This window comes from Phymastichus coffea, unplaced genomic scaffold (genome assembly GCF_024137745.1).
Source record: "Phymastichus coffea isolate CEN01 unplaced genomic scaffold, Cenicafe_Pcof_1.1 PCOF00012, whole genome shotgun sequence".
Classification (NCBI taxonomy): domain Eukaryota; kingdom Metazoa; phylum Arthropoda; class Insecta; order Hymenoptera; family Eulophidae; genus Phymastichus; species Phymastichus coffea.
Window position 1 is genome coordinate 7,310,279 of NW_026706823.1, and position 24,533 is coordinate 7,334,811.

Consider the following 24,533-nt stretch of genomic DNA (forward strand, 5'->3'; position numbering starts at 1 on the left):
TTTATACTTTAAGATGGACTATATTTTAAATATTCAAGGCTTTCAGAGTCCTAATAATATTTTTATTTGTAAGTAGTATGCCTAATTACCAGTATGTTCTAATACTTCACCTACAGTTCTACTTTTTAAATCTTCATATCATTGGCTCAAACTGCCTATTGAATATCAAAGTGTTAATAAGTGGTTGGAATTGCATAATCATGGTATTTATTTTTTATTATCGTTAATTAACATTGATTTTATTTGAAATATTTAATATAATCAATTTTATAGGTATATTATGGAGAAATGGTATTTCACCATATAATTTATCAAAAGTGTACTATTCGTAGTTATTTACATAATTGTAGAAATGTAGATGTGAAAGGATTACGAACGAAGCAATGGCTCAAAAAAATTATTCCTGAAAAGTACGTTCAAATAATATACAATAGTACAAACTTCTAAATTCGAATTTAATTAGTTTTTTTTTAATATCAGAAATATTTTAGATATTGAATCTGAAATGAGATATCCGCGATTGGAAGCTTTAAGTCTTAAATTTAAACCATCATGCATATATCATAGTCAAAATCGCAAGAATATAGTATGTGCTGCGGTAAATACACAAAAGATACACGATTGGATGACGGAAAGACAAAAACAAGCACAATCAAAAGGGATCGATACAGTCGAAAGATTTACAGATGACTATAATTCATATAAAAATTCAACTGAATATTTAAAAATAGCTATGTCAGACACTGAACATAAAGATTATACATAAGGTGTACTCTACTCAATGTATAATTGAAAATAATAAATATTAAATTCATAATAAAATGTGTACTTATTTAAATAATAAAATAATCATAACGATTGCAAGAAAGGGCGAACGGATGGGAATAAGGTTCTCTCCTAGTAGAGATGTTTAGGAGGAACATCTCAAGGAGAGGTCAGTCGAGCGACTGCACTCGTAGTCTCTAGCATTCTTACGAAAACAGCTATGGTATTAAGTGAAGGTCCCTTCGTGGAGAGAGCACGCATTGACTATAGACAGCATACGCTTCCCTCCGCGCACCATGATCCACGCTTAGCTAGAGCGTAGGAGAGAGAGAGAGAGAGAGTGAGAGAGAGCACACGTTTACTACTACTATAGCAGTGCATTCCCATCAGTCCAAAACTATAGACAGCATGCGCTCTCCTGCTCCGCACGCTCGGGCCCTATACCAAATGTATGCGCGTGTAGCTAAAATACACAATATGCATCCTCTAAGGTATATGTGTCATTGGCTCTAGTGGTAGAGCGCTAGCCTGCCAACCCAGAGGACTCCGGTTCGATTCTCCGGTCTGTCTCTTCATTTTTTTCAATCGTCGCTATTTTATATTCGTTTCATTTCACTTCATTCATTTTCAATGTAGCAAGTAAATTGTCAGTAATATATTTATAACTTTTTAAAAAATACATTTAAATTAAATTTGACAGAAAGCACTAAGTATAGGGTCCCTAGGGACTAGGAGCCCTAGGAACCTTCCTCAAAAAATTATAAACAATTATTAACATTAATAATAATTAACATGGAAGGATTTGGCCAGGAAACCAAAGGATTACGGACCCCTCACAAATATTGCTAATAATAATTGTTAACAATAACAATTATTATTAATATGAAAGGGTTAAGCCAGGGGGTAGCAAAGGGTTACAGACCCCCCGCAGGTGTGCTGAAACATTCATTGCTGCTATACTACTTGAATAAATGGGTTCGAAATCATCTTCTAAATTACCAAATTGATGTGATGTTCTCAAACATATTGGACATCTGCTTGTTGCTTTATTGCCGACAAGAGTATTTACGTATTTTCACCCTTATCGAAGTACCACTGAACATCTTGAATCGATGTCTTTTTAGATTTTTTATTTCGACTTTCAATCTTCCATGTTCTTTCTCTATTACTTTATCAGTTTCCTTTTCAAATGACAGTCGCAGGGTTCGAGTAAATTGAATGCTTTGCGTTGTTGGATTGATCGAAATACTTTTTCACTCCGAATTTTCATGGCTGCAATTTTCAAGATAAAGTATGTTCATAAATGTTATAAAAAGATTTTATTGTACGTTTGATATTTTATCTGTATTAGAAATTTGTGACTCGTTAAACTTTTGATGAGGATCTAAATGATCCAATGAGCTGTCAAAACCCAAACTCACACTCAATTCAAGTTTCTTGGGGACTGTCTTTTTCAAGTTATTTACTACTGTATTGCATAGACGTAAATCCGTCTTATCAAGTATGCCTTTCCGTGGAACACAAATTTCACTCTCTGTATCTAATATCTTATCAAAGCTACATTCTTCTCTAGCTTTTTCAATATTATCATAGCATGGATATATAAAACATCCTCTAGATCTTGCATCAGATACTAAACAATTATATGCATATTTATATAATTATTATTTATAATTATTATATATTATTCTAAAAAAAACCAGTGCTGAATTATTATCATGTCTTTCCCATTGAAAATTTATATCAGGTCCTTTGTTGTGTTTGATTTTTTTGCTAACAACTTGTTTTTTCATTGTAATTTTTAAAGCTAAATCTAATAGAAAAACATCATAATTGACAGAAACAACAACTTTTTCGCTCTCCTTTGCTTTGTCTTTATACAGGCTTTTTCAATGGGAATTCGTTTCCTGCCACATCCATATTTAATGTTATTCGCTTTCATTTTCCGTGGTCTACCACCATTGCGTTTCAATCTTGTATCTCTACGCGTAACTGATATAGGACATTATTATGAAATAATATGAGTTGCTATAGATGTAGGAATCTTTTTAAATCTATTTATTCAATTACATAAAACAATGAAAAATATACTAATTAATTAAGTTAACTAGCATCGAAATTTCGAAATGAATTAATATTTGCTTAATCGTACTATATCCATCACAATTTAGAAAGATAAAATTATGTAAGAGTATCGATCGAACAGATTTCATCACAAGAAATCAGTAACTTTTATGTACGTAAATTGGGACTATAGTGAAAATTCTAATTTTTTTTTTAATTTCAGACTTGAAATTAAAACTCTAAAACATTAAATTGTTGCTTGTACATACTACTTTTATCAAAATGGTTATTTGAGCGCTCGTTTCCTTCTATAAAATAAGCCCTACAAAAGTTACTTGACATTTATTGTAGAAACCCATTTCACTAACTGAAGTAAACTTTAAAGTGTGCATTTAATTTAAAAGGTTAGTATCAAATCAATTTTTCTTGGAGCATTTTGTGGCTTATTTCAGTATTTAAAGTAACTTTTATAAGGCTTAGTTCGTCTTAAAAAACGAGCAGCCGAAATACTGTTTTGATTGAATATTATGCATGACACATTTGCAGTGAAAGAAGACATAATTAAACTTATGTAATCATAATTGAGGATAGAATTGTGCTAACAGTGTGAGTTAATTCAAATAAGGAAGGAATATTTGTTGATCCTTCCGTGATATAATGTGTGAGTTTTAGAAACCTAAAGATTACTAGGGGTGTGATTTTTCAAGAAGTTGTATTTTAATAAAAATAGCCTGATAATGTTCGTGAACTAGCTAAAGAAACGTTGTATATCAAATATATGCTACTCTTTTTTTCTTCCTAGAAAATCATACCCTTATCATTCTTTAAATTGTTAAAACTAACACATTATTCCTGCATTAAAAATTAAAAATTTAATGCTTAATGAAGTCTTCCAAATACCATAAGAAATTCCATTAGAGACTCACTTGAGTAATATAACGTTTTCAAATTAATAAAAAAGACAAAAATTATTTCAATTTTATTTAACAATGTGAATAAAAAATCTATCCGTTTTTCACATCTGAATAACAAAATTTATTCAATATAATTGAATGTACCGATAAAAATAAAAACGTACTACTTCTGTATTCAAAAATCAAAATATTCTGAGTAGATAAACTAGAGAGGCCACAGATCAAGGGGGCCTCAAATCAGTGATCTCAAGTGCATGATCTATGAGATCAGCACTCTTAGATCAGGCACCTCCCTCTCCTTCTGAGATCTATGAGATCAGTATTCTTAGATCAGGCGCCCCCGCAGTTTGCCCCTCCTCCTTCAGTGATCTTAAGCGTAGGAGTTATCAGATCAGCACTGTTACATCATGCGTAAGAGTCGCCTCCTCCCCCACCGCCGCGCCCGACCAATGTGAAATACGTTTTAAATATTAAAATAAATTTATGTTTAATTGAACTTAATTAATTTGATTTTCGTGTATAAAGTGTAATACACAGATTTAGCTCAGTGAAAAAAATGAGCAGACACCACGGGGAATCGATTTCGCGTCCTATGGATCGATAGACCGTAGCCTCTAACAAGTGAGCCACGGCTGCTTTTAGCTCTTGGTAGCTCTTATTGCGTATATTAGATATACATAACCAAAAAGCGACTGGACTATGGCGCCCTCCCCGCCTCCTGCGAGTTCGTCTGTATGTGTGCACGTATTTTAAGATCACGCGTTATGGTGTGTGTGCGCGCGCGTGTGTGTATTTGAATATATATATTCATATATATTGTTTTTGATATATGCATATATGCTGATTATTAATTCATGAAATAGTGGTGTAGAGGGGGGGGGGTAATAGTAAATATACACATTGTTTTAACTTAAATAAAATTTTTTTTATTGAAAAAAAATTAATCTTATTCTACAAATCATTTACATTAAAAGAATATTTATAGAAATCCTTCAATAATTCCATCACTCTCTTCCCAATCCGTGCAGCAACCATTTAAGTAAAACTTTTTCATAAATTTGACATTTTGATATGCGCACGTCGTTACGTATTTACCGTTATGATTAAATGATGTAAATGACTAAGAATAGTACAATTTAAAAAATTATATGGTAAAATACCATTTCTCCATAATATACCTATAAAATTGATTATATTAAATATTTCAAATAAAATCAATGTTAATTAACGATAATAAAAAATAAATACCATGATTATGCAATTCCAACCACTTATTAACACTTTGATATTCAATAGGCAGTTTGAGCCAATGATATGAAGATTTAAAAAGTAGTACTGTAGGTGAAGTATTAGAACATACTGGTAATTAGGCAAACTACTTACAAATAAAAATATTATTAGGACTCTGAAAGCCTTGAATATTTAAAATATAGTCCATCTTAAAGTATAAATCCAATTATTCTCTATGATATGTGAACTGAATCGTTTCTCAACTATATGCAACTATAGACAAGTGACTCTACAAGACAATAAAAACCAGATAACTAAAAACATGACTTCTACCTCCTATTTTGAAGAAACAATTAAAAATTTGTGGAAAGCTTATCATCATTCGGACGATTTAGATATAGACGATTGTATTATATGGAGAAATCTAACAATTAATGCTATAGTTTCAATTAATGAATTTATGAAACGATCTGATTTAAGTAGAGCAATTCGATAAAGGTGCCAAACTTGTGCTTGTCATTTGAATTCTATTGAAGTCAATTTAAGTAAAACTATAAAAGTTGGTGGAAGTATACATCCATTAACAGCTATTTAGGATGAAATTCCAAGAGATGGATTTGTTTGGAGACCAATTCATTCAGCCTTTGAAAATCGAATTAGTACAGTCTGTATAGTTAATCAACATCATTTAGATATAAAAACATGTCTAGTTGATGCAAATCAACTTTTACAAATTAAAATACCTCCATTTCTTGCTATCCATAATAACTTAAAAATAAATAAAGAAATGGCATCATAATTTATCATATAGAAAAATCAAGAAGAAGATATTCAAATAAAGTATTTCAATACAGAAAATGTTTGCATTTATAAGACTACTGATCTTGATAGATGGTTTCCTAATAACGTTAAAGATACTATACTTAAACAAATCGAAGAAATTCAAGAAAGAGACTCAGGCTGGATAATAAAGAGACTCAAGCATAGATATTAAAAGGGCCTGTGTTAATGTTAAAAATGAAGACAATGAATGTTTTAAATGGGCTATACTTTCATGCCTTCATCTAGTTGAAAGAAATCCAAACAGAATAATTAAGTACAAGCCCTATGAGAATGAACTGAATTTTGATGGTATAAGCTTCCCTGTAAAAATAAAAAGTATACCTAAATTTGAAAAGTTGAATAATATAAGTGTAAATTTCTATATACTAAAAAAATATGGATAGAAATATGAAGTCTCACGGTGCTATATAACTAAATTAAAACACACTAAACATGTGAACTTACTCTTAATACAAAACGAATATATTGATCAAAAGGATACTAATAGACCACGAATATCAATAAATGATGAAAAATTCAAATTAGAAACTCACTAGGTATGGATTAAAACTTTATCTGCTAGACAGGTTACTCAACATACTGAAAAAATTTATCTTTGCGAACGTTACCTTCATTATTTTACTAACGAGGACAATTTGAAATCTCATGAAGTTGACTGTTCTAAAATAAATAAGTGTCGGATTAATTTACCCGACGATGCTACTTTAGAATTTAAAAATTTTAAGCATAAAGAGGAAGTTCCATTTATTATATACGCTGATTTTCAATGTCTGTTAAAACCTATAGAAGATCCGAATAGAAATCTCAATGTAAGGAGACATAGTTTCCAAGAACATGAAGCCTATAGCATTGGATTATATGTAAAATGCCGTTATGATGTTAGTAAGTCGATATATACTCGTAAGTCATATAGAAAAAAAATTAAATGAAGATGAATCACCAGCATAATGGTTTATAAAGCAATTGAAGTCCCTAGTGATTGAGTTACAACAGATATATAATAATGTAATAAAAATGGATTTATCATTTATTAATGAACAGGAATTAATATCGTCAAGAAGATATCATATCTACAATCGATATTCCCAAGAGAAAGAAAAATGAGTTCGAGATCATTGTCATTTAACAGGAAAATTTAGAGGTGCAGCTCACAATCATTGCAATTTGAATTATAAAAATGCTGTTTTCATACCAGTCGTATTTCATAACTTTACAGGCTATGACTCACATTTTATTATAACAGAAATTGCTACTAACTCAGAATTTGAAGGAAAGATCTCTGTTCTCGCTGAAAACAAGGAGCGATACATATCCTTCACAAAAGAAGTTGCAAACTGTCGAATAGCATTCGTTTCATTGATTCCTTTCAATTTATGCCTACATCTCTAGATAAACTAGCATATTATTTACCTCAGCTAGATATTGTACAGAGAGAATTTCAGAAAGATAATTACACTTTAGAATGTAATTACACTTTCCAACAGGATTTACTTTCGATGAGAATTGGAAAAAACAAGTCGTTAATGTTTAAGAGATTCCTGGCGTAATCAATATGCGCTCTGTACTTTTTTGATGACTCGCTCCCTATTGCACCGTCTTCTAATATAGGAAAATTTTCCGGTACTAGGTGAAAATCTAGTACAAAGTTATGAAAGGTTAATGAAATTTTTCCTAATACATTTTTGCGAGATCCTTCGTAGTTCGTATCTGTCTGAAATATTTATGTGGACACCGTCTGGTTTGCTTGAAATGTTAAGTAGTGAGACTGCTGCCCCGGTGTCTACGATGAAGCTAAATTTTTGTTTAGTTGTTTTTATTTCAAGTTGAATTGTTGGTGACTGACTGTTAAGATGTAAAAGGATGATTTTTTGTGCGTCCGACGTTTGAGGCGCTAATATTTACAGGGGCTCCCGGGCAGCGCCGAGTGTCTGGGAACCCTTGTCTTTTTCCGCTTGTTGCAATTTTTAATTTCTGAGTTTTCGTTTTTTTCAATCACTCTTCCAGTGTCCCGTTTCTTTACAGTAATTGTAAATCAAGAAATTAGTTTGTTGCAATTTTTCTTGCGAATTTAAATTGACTGGGGCGCTTGTGTTTATTTAATTTTGGGCAGCCCAATGTGGCTGCTGGTTGGAGCCGGGACTAGTGCTATTGTTAGCTGCCGCGCGAGTCTCCGCCCACGGCTGCTGTTTGGGCTGCTGTCGTTGCTGTTGCGTAGTTGGCCGAGTCTGATTTTGATTCTGCGGTATCCGATACCAACAGTCTTTAGCTGTGTGTTTTGGCCTATTGCAAATTTGGCAGGAGTTAGTATCCTCCGCTTTCAATAATCGAACCGGCTCTATTTTAGGCTGGATTAGAGCTTTTACTGTTTCGATTATTTCCTCAGGTTCCTGTACGTTGAATTCTCGTTCAATTTCTATTGCTTTAGTTGTTGCTAATTCTAAATTTTCGGCTTCCCCCATACGCGCTTTGATGACCCAATATAAACCGCGGATGAAGAATTTTACTTTATCTTTTTTAAGTTGGCTTTTAAATCTAGTATAGTTTCGATTTTCCCTTACTGCTGCTTCAAGAAGTTCGTCAGCTACGGTTTTCACTCTATTAGAAAATGTGACTACATTCTCACCACGTTTTGGTTTAAAGTTGCTAATTCGCCTGTTAATTGATTACCAGTTTTTGTTGATCCGAACAGTAGGTCTACAAAAAATTTAATCATTTGTTCTACATTATCAAACGTTTTTCCTTGCACGCTTTTAAGTACCTCACCGCTTAGTTTGATTTTAATTAACTTGGTGAGATCATTTTCATTGATTGTCGGTACTATGCTGCGTGCCTCTCGATGACCGTCGATAAATAAGTGTAAAGGTACGTATGTTGAATCCATCGAATTTAGGTACGAAGTTAACAGCGTCTTTCAAGTTAAAATTTTTTATTGGTGATACTATGTTTTGTGTGGAATTCATTAGTCCTGTTCTAAAAGTCCCCGGCGTATAATACGTAGTAAATGGGCTGCTTACAAAATTAGTTTTGTTTGTAGTGGCAAAATGTCGAGTTGGAGTGAAATCAACTTTTTCCTATTTATTATGAGTCATTTCTGGTGATTTGGAAGCGGATGCTGTATTAGTCATAGACACGTTTGTAGTGGGTGCGTGATACGTGTCTGAATTTTCAATTGCTGTTTCGTAACCTGTTTGATTTTCTATGAGTTCAAGTAATGGAATTTCAGTTTTATGTAGTTTTAATTTTTCGAAGTTTATATCCGTAATAGCATTAAGGAATAATGCAGGATTTTAAATTTTACTAGTTATTTCATTGAGGATGTCGAATATTAGGTCATCTTTGCATAGAAAGTCTAATGGGTTTTTATCAATGTAGACTTGTAAATTATATTTTAATCTTTGTAATTCCTCGACTCGGGTAATTTGCTTTGTTTCGGCGGGTGAATTCCTTTGATGCAAATATGCGAGACATTCTGTAAGCGTAGGTTCCCTGTTTATCGAAAAGTTTGGTTCTATTTCGCTAATTTTTTTAATTAGTATTTTGAGTGTAATTAGTTTTCGTTCATAAGGTGTTTCGACCATTGTAATATTTTTGCGATAAGATCCTAATTACCAAGAATGAGGGTAATAATGTTTAAATTACTGTCGCGTTGGTAAAAGTTGGATCTTAGTCAGGAGTTAAGCAGAGGTTGGTTAACCCGTTTCGGCCGAAAACGCCACTCGCGATAGACTAGTCTTTTCCGATAATAAACTCAAAGTTGCAAAAAATTATTGTTATTTATGCAAAAATGGGGATTAAACAAATAATTGATTTTCACTCTTTCTTTTTTTTTTCAAATCTAATTTTCAAAGCCTTTCGCATTGGAAATCGAGCGGGAACCTTTTTAACCGGTGGAATAAATGTCTGAACTTTAAGAATTCATGGCTCAGAGATCAATGTTTTGCCTTGGTATTTTCAAAATGGCACCTGAAATGGAAATATTTTTTATATAATTCATGATTTTTTTACTCGAAAACTACGATATTATGGAAAAAGTCTCAAGAGATGAAAAGTTCTTAAAATCGATCAAAAAATGCGCCTGGATTTTTTTGAAGAGTTTAGAAAAAAAATTTTTTTTATCCCAATTGCAACTTTTTGCAAAATCAAAAAAATTCTTCAAATTGCTTCTAAAAAATTGTCTGTAATCTATGACGATATCTAAAAATATTTTATTCTTGGCAATTTTCTCTGTAAATGCAATGTTTTTTGATAAAAAAATTGTTCAGCTGCAAATAGAGTCTCTTATCTTCTTTCGCGTTTTCGCGACACCGCTTGATAACACGGTTCGGAATTTATAATTTTTCCTAAATTCTAAAAATATTTTATTCTTGTCAATTTTCTTGTTTGGTTGATTGTTGTCAACAAAAAAATTATCAAATTTCAAAGTAGTGTCATAAAAAAAATCAATTGTTTGTCTGCCGTAATCAAACTTTACGTTGCCAAACTATCACCACCGTGGAGGTCGACGAATATAGATAGTCTCTTTTCTTTCTTTTTACGTTTTTGTGATTTTTTATTTTTTTTTTACTTTTTTAATTTTTTTTAAATATTTTAAGACTGATCAAGTATGTGATTCAAATATCAGATTATTATATTTACGTTCCTGGAGAATGCAACTTTGAAAAACAGTTCATGCAATAATATTTGTCACAATTGATGCAAAATCTGCTTGTCCTTTGACGACATCCTTCGTAGTCACACGATGCTCTCTTTCTTGATTCATATTTGTGAGATTTGAAATCACCCAAATTGGCAAATTTTGACAAATATTTTCTGCTTACTTCCTTACAAAAATATTTTGTATTCATGTGAGCCTTTTTGTCCTTGTTGCAAATGTTCCAAATTGTTATGGTATTTGTAATAGATGCTTCAATAATTCGTAAAAATATTTTGAATGGCCATTTTTCGAACTAATAGAAGGAGGAGCCTTCTTACATCGAAAATCATACAAATCCACGCCATTCATGTATTTATTATATACGTATACAAAAAGCAGAAAGAAATCCTATTTCTGTTTTATCGCAAGCAGTTCGTGAGTATCTCTTCATTGGCCTGATAGGACTAACACCAACAGCTGTAGAAAGAATGGAAACCTCTTTTGAATCAATGACACTGATGATATTCATGTTACTATTGGTATCATAGCTTACTTTGAACGTTCCCCTAGGAGTTTTTTTTTCAAACACATGCTTTTCCTTTATTCTATCTTTACGAACAGTTCCCGTCGATCGTAAGCCACATTTATCCAAGTGAATCACTAAATCTGGACTAGTGAAATAATTATCAAAGTAAATATGATATTTAGATAGTTTTCTTTTTGAAAGACCAAGTAGAAGTGGATTGATGATTTGTAAAACTACTCTGGAACCAAGTGGGCACTTCGATAAATTTATCCCAATACTTGTATCATTTTTACCACAATAAATGTCTAAATTGAATATGTATCCATTAACTCCACACAAACCCCAGAGCTTTATACCATATCTATCAGGTTTGCAAGGTGAATATTGTTTTAGACACGTACGTCCGAAAAATCGAACCATCATTTCGTCCACGGAAAGAGCAATTAAGAAAAACTCAAACTGCTAAATATTTTTCTTGAAAAGATTTAAAATTTCTCGGACTTTCCAAGCCTTATCAGCATCATTTTTATCACTTGTTTTCGAATACTTTATTTTTGATTTGATTTCGTTAAACCTGTCGCGAGACATCGCTGAAGAAACATCTGAGTACTTGATGAGAGAGTCCCTTTCCCAATACTCTCTTTGATCATTCCGTATGTTGTATGATGATAACAAGAATATCCCTAAAAATGTATCAAGTTCATCCACCGATAAATTCAAGCCGTTTTCTTCACTACCTTCAATAATTTAATTTTTTATTTCTGTAGAAAAAAATAGTTCAAATAATTCCACAGGTGACATTGAAAGCATTTTTTTTTGCACTGCATCACTCAATAATGATTCATCATCTAAATTTCCAGTGAAAACTTTTTCTCCATCATTCCATGAAAACTCATGATTTGGTTCTAACTTTGACTGATTTTCTGTATAATTATGAAAAATAGATTGATAAGATATATTTGGAACTGAAATTTCCGGTTTGAAATTTTCATCACCTGACTCAAAATCTCCATCAGAGCCTGAGTCATCTAAATCAGGTATTATGACATGTTGATCTTAATCAGAATACTCATTCTCCATTGATTCAGAATCGTTATCTCTTGAAATTTCTTCTGCTTTACGCTTGGGCATTTTTTCACACTATCTAAGAAGTCTGATTGTCTATTACAAAGTTGAATAATCTGTTTCTACAACTGCAGAGAGAATCCCGCTGGTGAGAGCTTATTTATTTTAGTGCGCCAATGGCTTACTCCGCATGAGTGTCTGTTTTCGGGTACGACGCGACGTCGTGCAACTCGACCAGGATCAAAAATCGATCACTGGAAAATTTTCCATTGAAGAGTGGAAAAATCCAAAGTGCCGCAAACTCTCAAGCTCAAATTTAGGAAAAATTATAAATTCCGAACCGTGTTACCAAGCGGTGTCGCGAAAACGCGAAAGAAGATAAGAGACTCTATTTGCAGCTGAACAATTTTTTTATCAAAAAACATTGCATTTACGGAGAAAATTGACAAGAATAAAATATTTTTAGAATTCATCATAGATTACATTACAATTTTTTAGAAGCGATTTGAACAATTTTTTTGATTTTGCGAAAAGTTGCAATTGGCATAAATAAAATTTTTTTTCTAAACTCTTCAAAAAAATTCAGGCGCATTCTTTAATCGATTTTAAGAACTTTTCATCTCATGAGACTTTTTCCATAATATCCTAGTTTTCGAGTAAAAAAATCATGAATTATATAAAAAAAATTTCCATTTCAGGCGCCATTTTAAAAATACAAAGGCAAAACATTGATCTCTGAGCCATGAATTCTTAAAGTTCAGACATTTATTTCACCGGTTAAAAAGGTTCCCGCTCGATTTCCAATGCGAAAGGCTTTGAAAATTAGATTTGAAAAAAAAAAGAAAGAGTGAAAATCATTTATTTGTTTAATCCCCATTTTTGCATAAATAACAATAATTTTTTGCAACTTTGAGTTTATTATCGGAAAGGGCTTATTTCAAGCTTTCAAAATATGTCTGTCTCAATTTTTTCTGACTACTGTGGAATCAATTATGAGATCCCGAAGACTAGTCTATCGCGAGTGGCGTTTTCGGCCGAAACGGGTTAAAGGGATAGCGCCTTTATTATATGTAGCGTGTTTAGGTAGATAACTTAGTTTCTTACCTTGTTAGGACTGGGTTTCACAAGAGGTTTTTATAAACAGTCTCTGGTGTTTGGGCTTGATTTAAGATTTATTGTTTAAAGACAAGTTTATAATGCTTAGCAGAGTATAATTCCGGTTCTGAACAAATTTAATTTGTGGCTATGTATATGTAATTAGAATTTTTCATGAAAATAAGACAGACTTTTAATGAAACGGTAATTAAAAAATACCTACCTTATACTTACCTATTAACTTTGCTGCAAATTGGATTGGGAAAAGATAAAACACTAGACAAAGTTTTGAATAAATTTTTTGATTTAGTACTAAAAAGTGCTGTTTCATGGAAAATTTAATAAATTTTTCAAATGTAATTCGTTTATTTATTGAACAAATATTTTTTCATACGTAATTTAGCACTGAAAAGTGCTGTTTTATATTTCAATTGAACGTTGGTATAGCTGTGCGATCGTCTTGAAAAAATGGTCCTCAAAAAATGGGCCGTTCAAATCGTTGCAGCTATACCACTCATGGCCTGCTCGTTGATTTTTACGACTGTCCTGCTGTGTGTCAAAAGCCGTTGAACTGATGTTTGTCTTGCCTGCTGCGTCAAATGAAAAGCGCACGCGCGAATAAGAACACACATTAATATACCCATGTCAAGCTGCTGCGCACCAATCTCCTTAGAAGTAGCTAGTCCCACTACTAATTGTATTCGACTTATGCGCGCGACAAAATCAATGCTCTTACATAATCCCCAGCCTCGACTACTGGACCAATGAATGATTGGGTATATTCTCTTTTTGAAAATATGAAATCAGTTAGTGTGTGTCCAAATCATAACGGTAAATACGTAGTGACGTGCGCACATCAAAATGTCAAATATATGAAAAATTTTCAATTAAATATTAACTGCATGGATTGGGAAGAAAGCGATGAAATTATTGAAGGGTTTCTATAAATATTCTTTTAATGTAAATGACTTGTAGAATAAGGTTTATTTTTTATCAATAACAAAAATTTTATTTAAGAAAAAACAATGTGCTTATTTACTATTACTCCCCCCCTCTACTCCACTATTTCATAAATTGATATTTAGTATATATATGCATATAGGAAAATAATATACGAATATATGCACTCAAATACACACTTACACACACACACGATAACGCGTGATCGTAAAACACGTGCACACATAAGGATGAATTGGGGGGGGGGCATAGTCCAGTGGATTTTTAGTTGTGTTTATCTAATAGACGCAATAAGAGCTACCAAGAGCTAAAAGCAGCCGCGGCTCACTTGTTAGAGGCTACGGTCTATCAATCCATAGGGCGCGAGATCGATTCCCCGTGGTGTCTGCTCATTTTTTTCACTGAGCTAAACCTGTGCATTACACTGTATACACGTAAATCAATTGCATCAAATTAATTAAATTCAATTAAACATAAATTAATTTTAATATTCAAAACACATTCTACATTAGTTGGGGGGGGGGGGGGGGAAGCCGGGACTATTGCGCATGATCTAACAGTACTGATATGATAGCTCATGCACTTCAGATCACTGATCTCAGAAGGAGGAGGTGGCGGCGACTGGGGCTCGACTGGGATCTCAAAGATCAATGATCTGAGACCCCCCATGATCTGAGGCCACCCTGATCTGTGGCCTCTCTAGTTTATCTACTATTCTGTTGTCACATCATTTTTAATTTCAATTATTTTTATGATTTATGTACTTACCACAAGTAGTGCTTGCACGAAAAATAAGCAGACCAAATTATTTCAATATATGTTGTAAATAAATAGTAACAAATTATTCTTGAATCGATAAAAATTCCTATATAGCCATGAAATTTTTGACAAAAATTTATACACTTATAAGCTGACTATTGATATCTTTATAAGATAAGACTATTGATATCTTTATATATTGACTATTTGATATCTTTATAATTACAAATGATATACAAATTTTAATTCCCACTGTCAGAGATACAGAATGACATGTTTGATCTTACTATCTAATTTTATTTTATATTTATTGAGAATCTTAATGACTTGGATTTGCCAGCAAAATTATCGCTAGTCCAAAATTTGAGCTTCATAAATAGCAAACTTTTTTATATTCAATAGTAACTTGATAATAATTCAACAATAACTAAAATAAATGTGATTGCTGTGTGACTAATTGGTCTACTTATTAAAGTAAATATATAATTTTTCTAAGCGTCTATCAATAAGGAAATCCCGAAAAACACTTTGGATAGGATAATAGAATTTAAATCTACTGTAAAAAAGTAAAATCCAGAAGAGGACTATAAATGAGAAGTTAGAATATATAACTTCGAAAAATAATTTCTCTTCATAATGTGTTGTAATATAATCAATTATATTTAATTATTATAGCTTACATTACAGTTGTCATTTTAGGTAACATAATTTTTTATTTAGTATAACACCATATATTAAATGAATGATTGTTTGCGTCCAGTAACAATCTTTTCATTCAAACTTATTTTCGTCCAAATCGAATGTGTGAACCGGTTTTAAAAATTGTATTATAATATTCCTCACCTAAAAATCAAGCCCAACAGAAACTTTGATGTAGAAATAAATTTTTATTCAAAAATTCTCTGTGCATTTTAATCTAAAATCATTATAAAAATGTTAGAAAACGTTTTAAATATGAATAATTAAACCATTGGTTGTTCACTTTGATCTAGAGGCCTACTTAATTTAGTGAATCCGATGGCGGCTTTTGATGACAAAGTAACAAAAGAATGTATCTACTTAATTACAGAATTAAACTATAAATAAATATATACTTTTATCATGAAATAAGATAATATCCGCCATTGTCAATTAGTTAAACAACAAGAGTCATGGAAAATCGGGGTTTCCTCGACTTTGCAAGATCTTATCTTAATGATCAATATAGATAAATGAAATTCTGATAATAAATTCAGATAAATTGATGTATTCTGTCGATCAGTGTATTTGTCAGATTCTAAGATATCTTTATTATTAATCAAAAAACGCATGAAATTTCACAAGATATAATAAACAGCCCCTGAAATTTCTCAATTTTATGAAGCCAGGTAAGAAATATGTGGTGCTTAATTTTATACTATATAACAATTGTAACAAGATTTGCAAAGCTTATCTTTTTCCAGCTCAATGATGATAGATGAATATGAAGATGTCATAGAAACCGTGTCAATGAATCCTCATGTCAAATTAGTCGAGGCTTCTTTAAAAATTAATGGAATAGCAACTTCGATGTGATTCTAGAAAATAACATATCATAATATCTTGCGAGCTTCTAGGCAAATCAGAAAGAAAATTTATATTTTTATCAAAATTTGTTCAAGTATTATTTTATCAGAATTTCAATATACAATATGGCCGTATATCTAATACGTACGTCAATAAGCCCTAATACATAAAAATATATGAAATTTGCTGCTATCTAATCTATACTCCGAATTTCGAAACTGACGATGAAGGAGCCGATAGACCATACGTGAGGATAGCAATATATAGAAATCATAGATATGGATTCCAATAGTAACATTTGTCGAAAACGATAAAACAGGATACTTTAAATAGACTAACACCTGATAATAATTACATTCATATATCGATGCTACAATGTATATAATATAAAAATATATTTCATATCCAGTTGAATTGGCTTAAGAAAGCTTACAAGAATACTGATGAGTTATTTGCAATATGAATGTTGTTAGCTGTAGTTTTTAATATGAGATTTATAATATTATGATTTACTATGTTTCTTCTTCTTTTTGATGTCCATTTCATATTGAATTTCCCTGTATTCATTTCATGGGGAAATTCAACCATACATGAAACAACAAAATATGTTTTTGTCATAAAAAAGATGAGAGACGATATCTACCGTTTGCGGGAGATAAGCCACAGATGACAAGGAAAATTTGGGCTTTCCTTGATTTTGGACGCGTTTTTCTCAATGACCACTATACTTAACCGAAATTCTGATAACGGATTCGGATTCCTCGTTCGAAATTCTAAAAAATTATTATATTTATACGTCTAATTATCATCCGTTCAAAGGCTAAAAGTCGGAAATGTTTGAAATTTTTTCATAAAATGTCAACTTTGATTCTTCATAATACAGAAGGAATAGTTCTTTCTTCTTACATGTTTCGTAGAGTTTTTTCAACATATTGCTATCTTTTTCAAGAGCCAAGCTTACACTTTTTGGTAAGAAAATCTCAAATTCTTCATCAATAGTAATAAGGATGCTAATACCATATTTCATTATCTGCCATCTCAATAAGTAATCAAGTAGGTGTAATTTTTGTCTAATTGCGAAATGGTCTTTTTTTGGTAAAACAGCCAATTTGGAAACCCTATTGATTGAAGAAAAATCCATTCTACAACTAATAAAATGAATAGGTTAATTCAATCTATTTTGTATTAGGAAATAATGAGATAATTGTATATAAAGACAATATTACCATAAAATTATTAGAGATTTACTAGAGGAGAAGAATGAGGATACGACTGCTGTTTCAATTGAGTGTTTAACTTTCCTGAACTTAAGAAAGTTCCTAGTTTTGTTACCAGTATCCTCTTCTCTTCCTTCTTCCTTATCCTTCAACCTTAGTCGCTTTCTAATAGGCTCTTTTTCCTCCCCATTGTAAATATCTTGTTTTGAGCAATATCTGTAATGGTTGGAAAAATCTGAATACTACTCTGGATGCCCTTGCCAGCGGGACTTTACTTTCACCGTACGAATGCGTAAATAAAGGATAGCCTATTGTAATTTTACTTTGTTAAATTACTTGATATCGCCTTGTCACAACCAGACCGAACAATGGACCTGTGAAAGTTAGCGCCAGCTTTTTTCACCAAAACAAAACCTATAAATAATTTTGCAGAGTTCAGCCCAAAGCGCACGGAGGCTTATCACTCTCGCATGGCATCCCTCGTTTAATCAAGCATAGCTGTTTGCACCATTTTGTTCTGATTGGAGACAGAGAAGTGACCGCGAAGATTTTCTTTGTATCAAGTATTGAGCAGTGCGATGACTTAGTCGATAATTGCTTTCCGGCTAATTCGCGAAGTAGTGAGCGAGTGACATTGAACGTTTTGCGTGAAATTTTGAATTTTATTTTGCATGTGATATTTTATTTTACGGTTTGTTATTGTGTTGTCAACACGCGTGGTTCATGTTACGCTGAAGCCCGGAGCTAGTGAAACGGGCAGAAGCCAAAGTTGCTGTGTTAAAATTAAGCGATTATGCTGTAGAGTAGAGCGTGCGGTTATTGCACAGTTGGCGACTGCACGAGCCTAGTGTTTCGGCTATAGGTGAAATTTATGTGGGTGTTCGATTTATGAGTATTTAATTTATGAGTTGTGAAACTCTCAACGGATATTTCTCGGCTGTAACGAATTCCGATAGACAATAACTCAAGGTAAAGCGAGTTTACAGGCAGTTTAAAGTCTTTGTGTTGCGCATTCACACCAAAGTCACCGCTGCTGTTGAACATTGCTTGCGCGCGTTAAACTGTTCTTGATAACATAGAGAACAAACGTGTTTAGGCGTGTTTGAGGTGGAATAGGTCAGAGAACATGAGTAGACTGGGTGTTTGTTTTGTTTTTTGCGTGAGTTCGAGACTAATACGATACCGAAGACGAGATCGTCCAAGCGCCAGAAAGCGGAATAATCGTGTCTGAGGCTAGAAACTTTTATAAGGAGAATTATGAAAATTCCCGCAGTAAAATCAATATAGGAATGCATTCAAAGAATGTAACTCCAAGAGCTTTTGGCTTGGATAACCGTGAACGGAAACAACAAGAACAACAGCAACAAAAGACACCGGCATCAATGACTACACATGCACACACACACACACACATACAAACACACTCAACGATAAGCAGCAACAGAGACATCAACGACAGCAATGGACTGAGAAGCACGACGGAGAGGAGTAAGGCAGGTGGACGAGGTCGAATCTTCGGTTTTCTCTTTCTCTCTCTCGCATATTCCGGGTATTATTGCTACGCGGGCAGCGTAGCAGATCTGTCAGCTACCTCGCCGATCGCGAACGTTGTCGAATTTTTTCTTTGTTATGGATGTCGATTTGAATATTTCGAAGGGCGAAAGTAGTAGGGAAGGCAGATCGGGTGACAGTTCTGCCACCAATTCATGCTTCATCGCGAGCGCGAAGATACCTCTCGAACGTAAACGATTCGGGAATATTGTTGTTGTTACGTTTTTTTATTGGTTTGTTTATTTTGATCAATATGTTGTTTGTCTGCAATTGACATCCTATTGATCTTAAGATTAATACAGTAAGAACTCGTAATCATATTCCATATCTCTCTGAATTTGTTTCTCTTTTGTGCTTATTTTGAACTCCGCGAAACATATATCAAAAAACACCCGGTATATAAACGACGGTTAGTCTCGCAGCGAGAGACGATTCATATCTTAGCAATGTTAAATAATAATTTATTTAACACACCATTACAATTTATTTCATGTAAATATTTTTTTTGATCTTGTTTAATATGAGTATAGTAAAAAATAAAATTTTTAAATATGTTAGAAATATTCTTTATATAAAACTTATTAAAATAATTACAAATTGTTTACCTACATCATAATATAAAAAACTGGTATTATTTTGTAAAGTATAAAAATTTACTTTATTTTGTACCTGTATAATTTTTGCACGTGTTTATATATATTATTGAAATTTGAAATTATTCTCTTAAAAAAGAAAATCTAATCGAAAAATTAGAAAACAAAAATTTCTTTGACAAAGTTATTAATACTGCATTCTAATTTGCATTGTATAGAAAATATATAAGATTTTCGATGAAAGATAATTTTTACAAAAAGATCTTTAATATAATAAAAAATAAGATAAAAATAAAATTCAAACTCTAATTTCAAAGTTTTCACGCTGACCTTTGAAAAGGCTTTACATTTTTTTCAATACGATTATGACCAACTGCCATGCAAGCGATATAAGATGATAAAAAATTTTTGTTAACTTTGACGAATTTATGTATCCGTAACATAGTCTTAAGTATCGTAAAAAAATGTTATTCACAGTATATTGTAAAGGCATCACAACAGTTTTCCAATGAATGGTATATAATTTTGTTCTATGACATCGAACCTGAAATAAAAAGGGTTTTCAAATATGTAGTTATTTTTTTTGAGTAAGTTTAATCTATTGTAGGGTAGTGTATAGTTTACTCAACAGAAACATTGACATAAAGTTTTTGGAAGTTATAAATAATAAAATAACTTTCGAAGATTTCGGGAATAGCCATATTTTTGTAGATAAGTGTTGTAAGCTATCACATTTTGTTGTAAATTTCAAGTCTACTCGCATGCAAACCGATATCAGATCCCTGGATATTTTTTTTATTATTAAGTAAACAATTACCAATGAATTTAATATTTCTGCCTTACATATAATAAATGGAATTTGATAAACAGCTGGAATCGTTAATCCGACCACCGCACGGGTAGCTGCCCAACTCCAAAAATCAATAGCTACTGCTGTTAGAACCGCTCCAATGATCAATATAGCCAAACATGCAAAGAACGATAACCTTCGTCCAAATCTGCAATAAATTCATAGAAAATAAATGAATTAATCGATGTTCCAGCAGCTATAAAATATTTTATATAAATACAAAATAAACACCTTTAATCATGATATAATATAGATCTGCAAAATATAAAGTTGTGACTGTTATGGAGTAGCTGATAGACATTTCCGAAATAATTTTCGGCGTAGAACTTAAATTTAGGCTCAGAATTACTTCATCATGTCAGATTTTTGAGTAATCCTAACTTAAAAATGCGAGAAACACAGTTATTCGCCATATTTGAGCTGAGCATCCATAACATCGCCATTTTTTATTATTTTTCAAATCTGAAATAACCATCAGAAAGGGCTACTTTCTAGTTTTTCATAACACTATTTATATGTATAATTATCATTTCTTAAACCGCAGATATCATCGGTTGAAAAGAACTTAATTACAGGTTTCGCAATGACCGATACACGAAAGGAAAAAATGACAGGACGTGTAAGTTCCTTTGACAAATATTTGTTGAACGAGGCATTATATTAACAAAAAGTCTTAAATAGCTGGTAGTGCTCGGTATATAAAGCCTTAATAAGCTATAATCCCATAACCTCAAACACAATAACATTAAGCCCACGACAGATAGGACTCTATTGTTGTAAACCGAAATAAGTCATAACTCCAAAAAGTAATAACATCAAACCCACGACAGATAGGGTTCTGCTGTTTCAAACCTGAGTATGCTGTTATTTTTACCATTCATATATCGGTCATTGCGAAACCTGTAATTTTGTTCTTTCCAATTGACGATATCTCCAGTTTAATAAATGATAATCATATATATACATAGTGATATGGAAAGCTGAAGAATAGCCCTTCCTGATAGTTAGTTTGGATTTGAAAAATAATAAAAAATGGCGATATTATGAATGGTCAGATATGGCGAATAACCGTATTTTTCGCACTTTTAGGTAAGGATTACTCAAAAACCTTACGTGACGGAGTAATTCTAGATACAGATTTGAGTTTTACGTCGAATATCACTTCGGAAATGGCTATTATCTAGTCTATAGTAAAAATATGGTGACCTGTGATAATTCTAGCTAATAATTTAAGACACCACAAATCCGGGTCATTTTGTTTAATATTAATACATAGTTGTTACAGTATAAATCAGAAATTTTCATGTTTATTCCATAGATCTTTTTCAGCTTTTATAGCGGTTCAGAAATACCCGAAAGTAAGTGTATTAGAAGCCGGTAACCACATATTCTGTGTCTAAAAGTTTCACTTATAGACACTTTTTGAACAATGTTTTGTATACATTTTCGCGTGTGCATTATATTAAATCATTTTTTATAATTAATATATAGCACACGAATACTTTTATAGGACCAAATCAATATGGTGAGATACAAGGTAATATTGTATTATCTTTGTATTTTAAGATGCTATACTTTATTCTGAGATTATAATACAACTCGTAACTTTTCGGTAAGTGCGGACTATTATGTAAAATGCCACATTCATACTTTACTTCGTATATATCGTAATACATTGTAACGTTTGATCTTTATCCTATGTTATATAAATAAATAGTTCAGACTCTAAGATGTAATGATAATCGCGTTTTCGAGAGTAAGCAAGAAGTTGACACGTGTAAGTACTTTGTGTTTTGATACTGTTACGACCATCGAATAGCGAAAATAGTGTTATCCACGAAATTCGCTGTTTCGATGGGCCGTTTGAAATACAAGTAAGTACAGTTACATCTTTCGAGGAAAAGCCCGACAACGCTGCAACGAATACTTAGTCCAATTTCTAAGCAATATTAATTTTGAAAGAGGAAATAGTCTAAGGCTGATTTTTTCTCATAAGAGAGAAAGTCTTATGAATTCAGCGCTTAGATTATTATATAGAAAAGGAATAACAGGGTTAACCACTGAATAATGAAATTCGATCTCAGAAATACGTCGGAGTCCGTCGAAATCTAGGCGTCAATAAGCCTACATATTTACATCATTTGATAGTCAAGCTTCTCCATTATTTTCAGCGGCATCTATAACCAAGGAGAGCGCATAGCTTATTTTATTTACAATGAATTGAACTACTATTACATTGTACATTATATATTTTTACTGTAAATATGTCCAGTTTTTAGAGAAATAAGGAAACGCGTAAGACCTATCTGACTTGAGAAAGTATGTATGCATACCTGTATCGTTATTCATATTGTAGAATAAATGAACTTGACAAGATTGCGAGCGTTTAGTAGGATATTCGATAGTCAGTCTCGAGGAAAACTTCGAGCTATTAATGAAGTCTCCTTTCTTCCTTCCTTACTTCTGTTTTAAATTTTTATAGAAAAACTTCTTTTATATATATTTTGATATATAACATATATTTATATGTACGTAAGCAGTAAGGTTCTAGGCTAATCTATGCAGCGAAGTTAAGTTTTTGGGATTTTTTCGAGTTCTGGAACATTTCCGAAAAAGTATACACAATGCCTAACCTTCCACGACATACCGGAAATTATATAATAATAACCCAAAATTGAAACATACGAGGTGTGATCAAAAAGTAAGGTGAATTTTTATTTTTCTCAAAAAATATTTATTTATTCATGAATTTTTTTTTTATCTCCTTCAAAGTAATCCCCCTCGGATATAATGCACTTGTGCCAACGCTTGTGCCAATCCTCAAAGCATTTCAAAAAATCATTTTTTGTGATCTTGTTTAGTTCATCCTTCGATGCCGTCTTTATCTCCTCAATCGTGGCAAAACGCCGTCCTTTCATGGGCCTCTTCAGTTTTGAGAACAAGAAGAAGTCACAGGGGGCCAGATCTGGGGAATACGGTGCCTGTGGCATCGTTACGGTTTTAGCCAAAAATTCGCGCACAAGCAACGATGTGTGAGCAGGGGTGTTAGGATGGTGCAAAAGCCAATTTTTATTTTTCCACAAATTCGGACGTTTCTGGCGGATTGCTTCGCGCAAATTGCGCATAACTTGCAGGTAATATTCCTTATTTACTGTTCTACCCTGTGGCAACAACTCATGATGCACCACGCCCCTGCAGTCAAAGAAAACTGTAAGCAAAACCTTTACATTTGATCGAACTAGGCGTGCTTTTTTTGGTCTTGGTGATCCAGAATGCCTCCACTGGGACGATTGAGTCATAGACTCGACGTCATAACCGTATACCCATGTTTCGTCACCTGTTATAACCCTGTTGAGTAAATCTGGATCATCGTTGACGTCATTCAGTAGCTCTTGGGCGATGCTCATGCGACGTTTCTTTTGGTCGAAATTGAGCGATTTCGGAACAAACTTCGCTGACACACGTCTCATGTCTAAAACACTCGTCAAAATTGATTGGCACGAACCAAATGAGATGCCAATATCATCAGCAATTTCTCTAATGGTAATTCGACGATATCCCAACACTATTTTCTTCACTTCTTCAACATTCTCATCGGTTGTTGATGTGCTGGGGCGTCTAGAACGAGGTTCGTCGTCGGTGTCTTCTCGGCCTTCTTGCAAGAGTTTATACCACTTGTAAACATTTTTTTGGCTTAAAGTAGACTCACCGTATGCCACTTTCAGCATTTCAAGTATTTTGGAAGATTTGATTTCATTTTTCACACAAAATTTAATGCAAACTCTTTGATCCATGTTTTTAGACAGCAGCAAATCGTGGAGCACGCAAAACACTTCTAACCTTGATGCCTCTCACAAACAAACCAAACATACTACAAAGCTGAAATTTGGAACGTATGTTTTAGACGAGTGTACCGACATAAC

At 32.7% G+C, this 24,533-nt stretch overlaps 1 protein-coding gene across 2 annotated transcripts in view; it reads right to left on the reverse strand.

Annotated features, from left to right (window-relative positions):
• Nucleotides 1–24,533, reverse strand: part of LOC131672648 (carcinine transporter) — a 1,420,696-nt gene that overhangs the window by 677,043 nt on the left and 719,120 nt on the right. For both annotated transcript variants that reach the window (XM_058950032.1, XM_058950041.1), the window contains exon 5: nt 20,604–20,758. In XM_058950032.1, the coding sequence (XP_058806015.1) occupies nt 20,604–20,758 (155 nt within the window). The remainder of the gene's footprint in view (nt 1–20,603; nt 20,759–24,533) is intronic.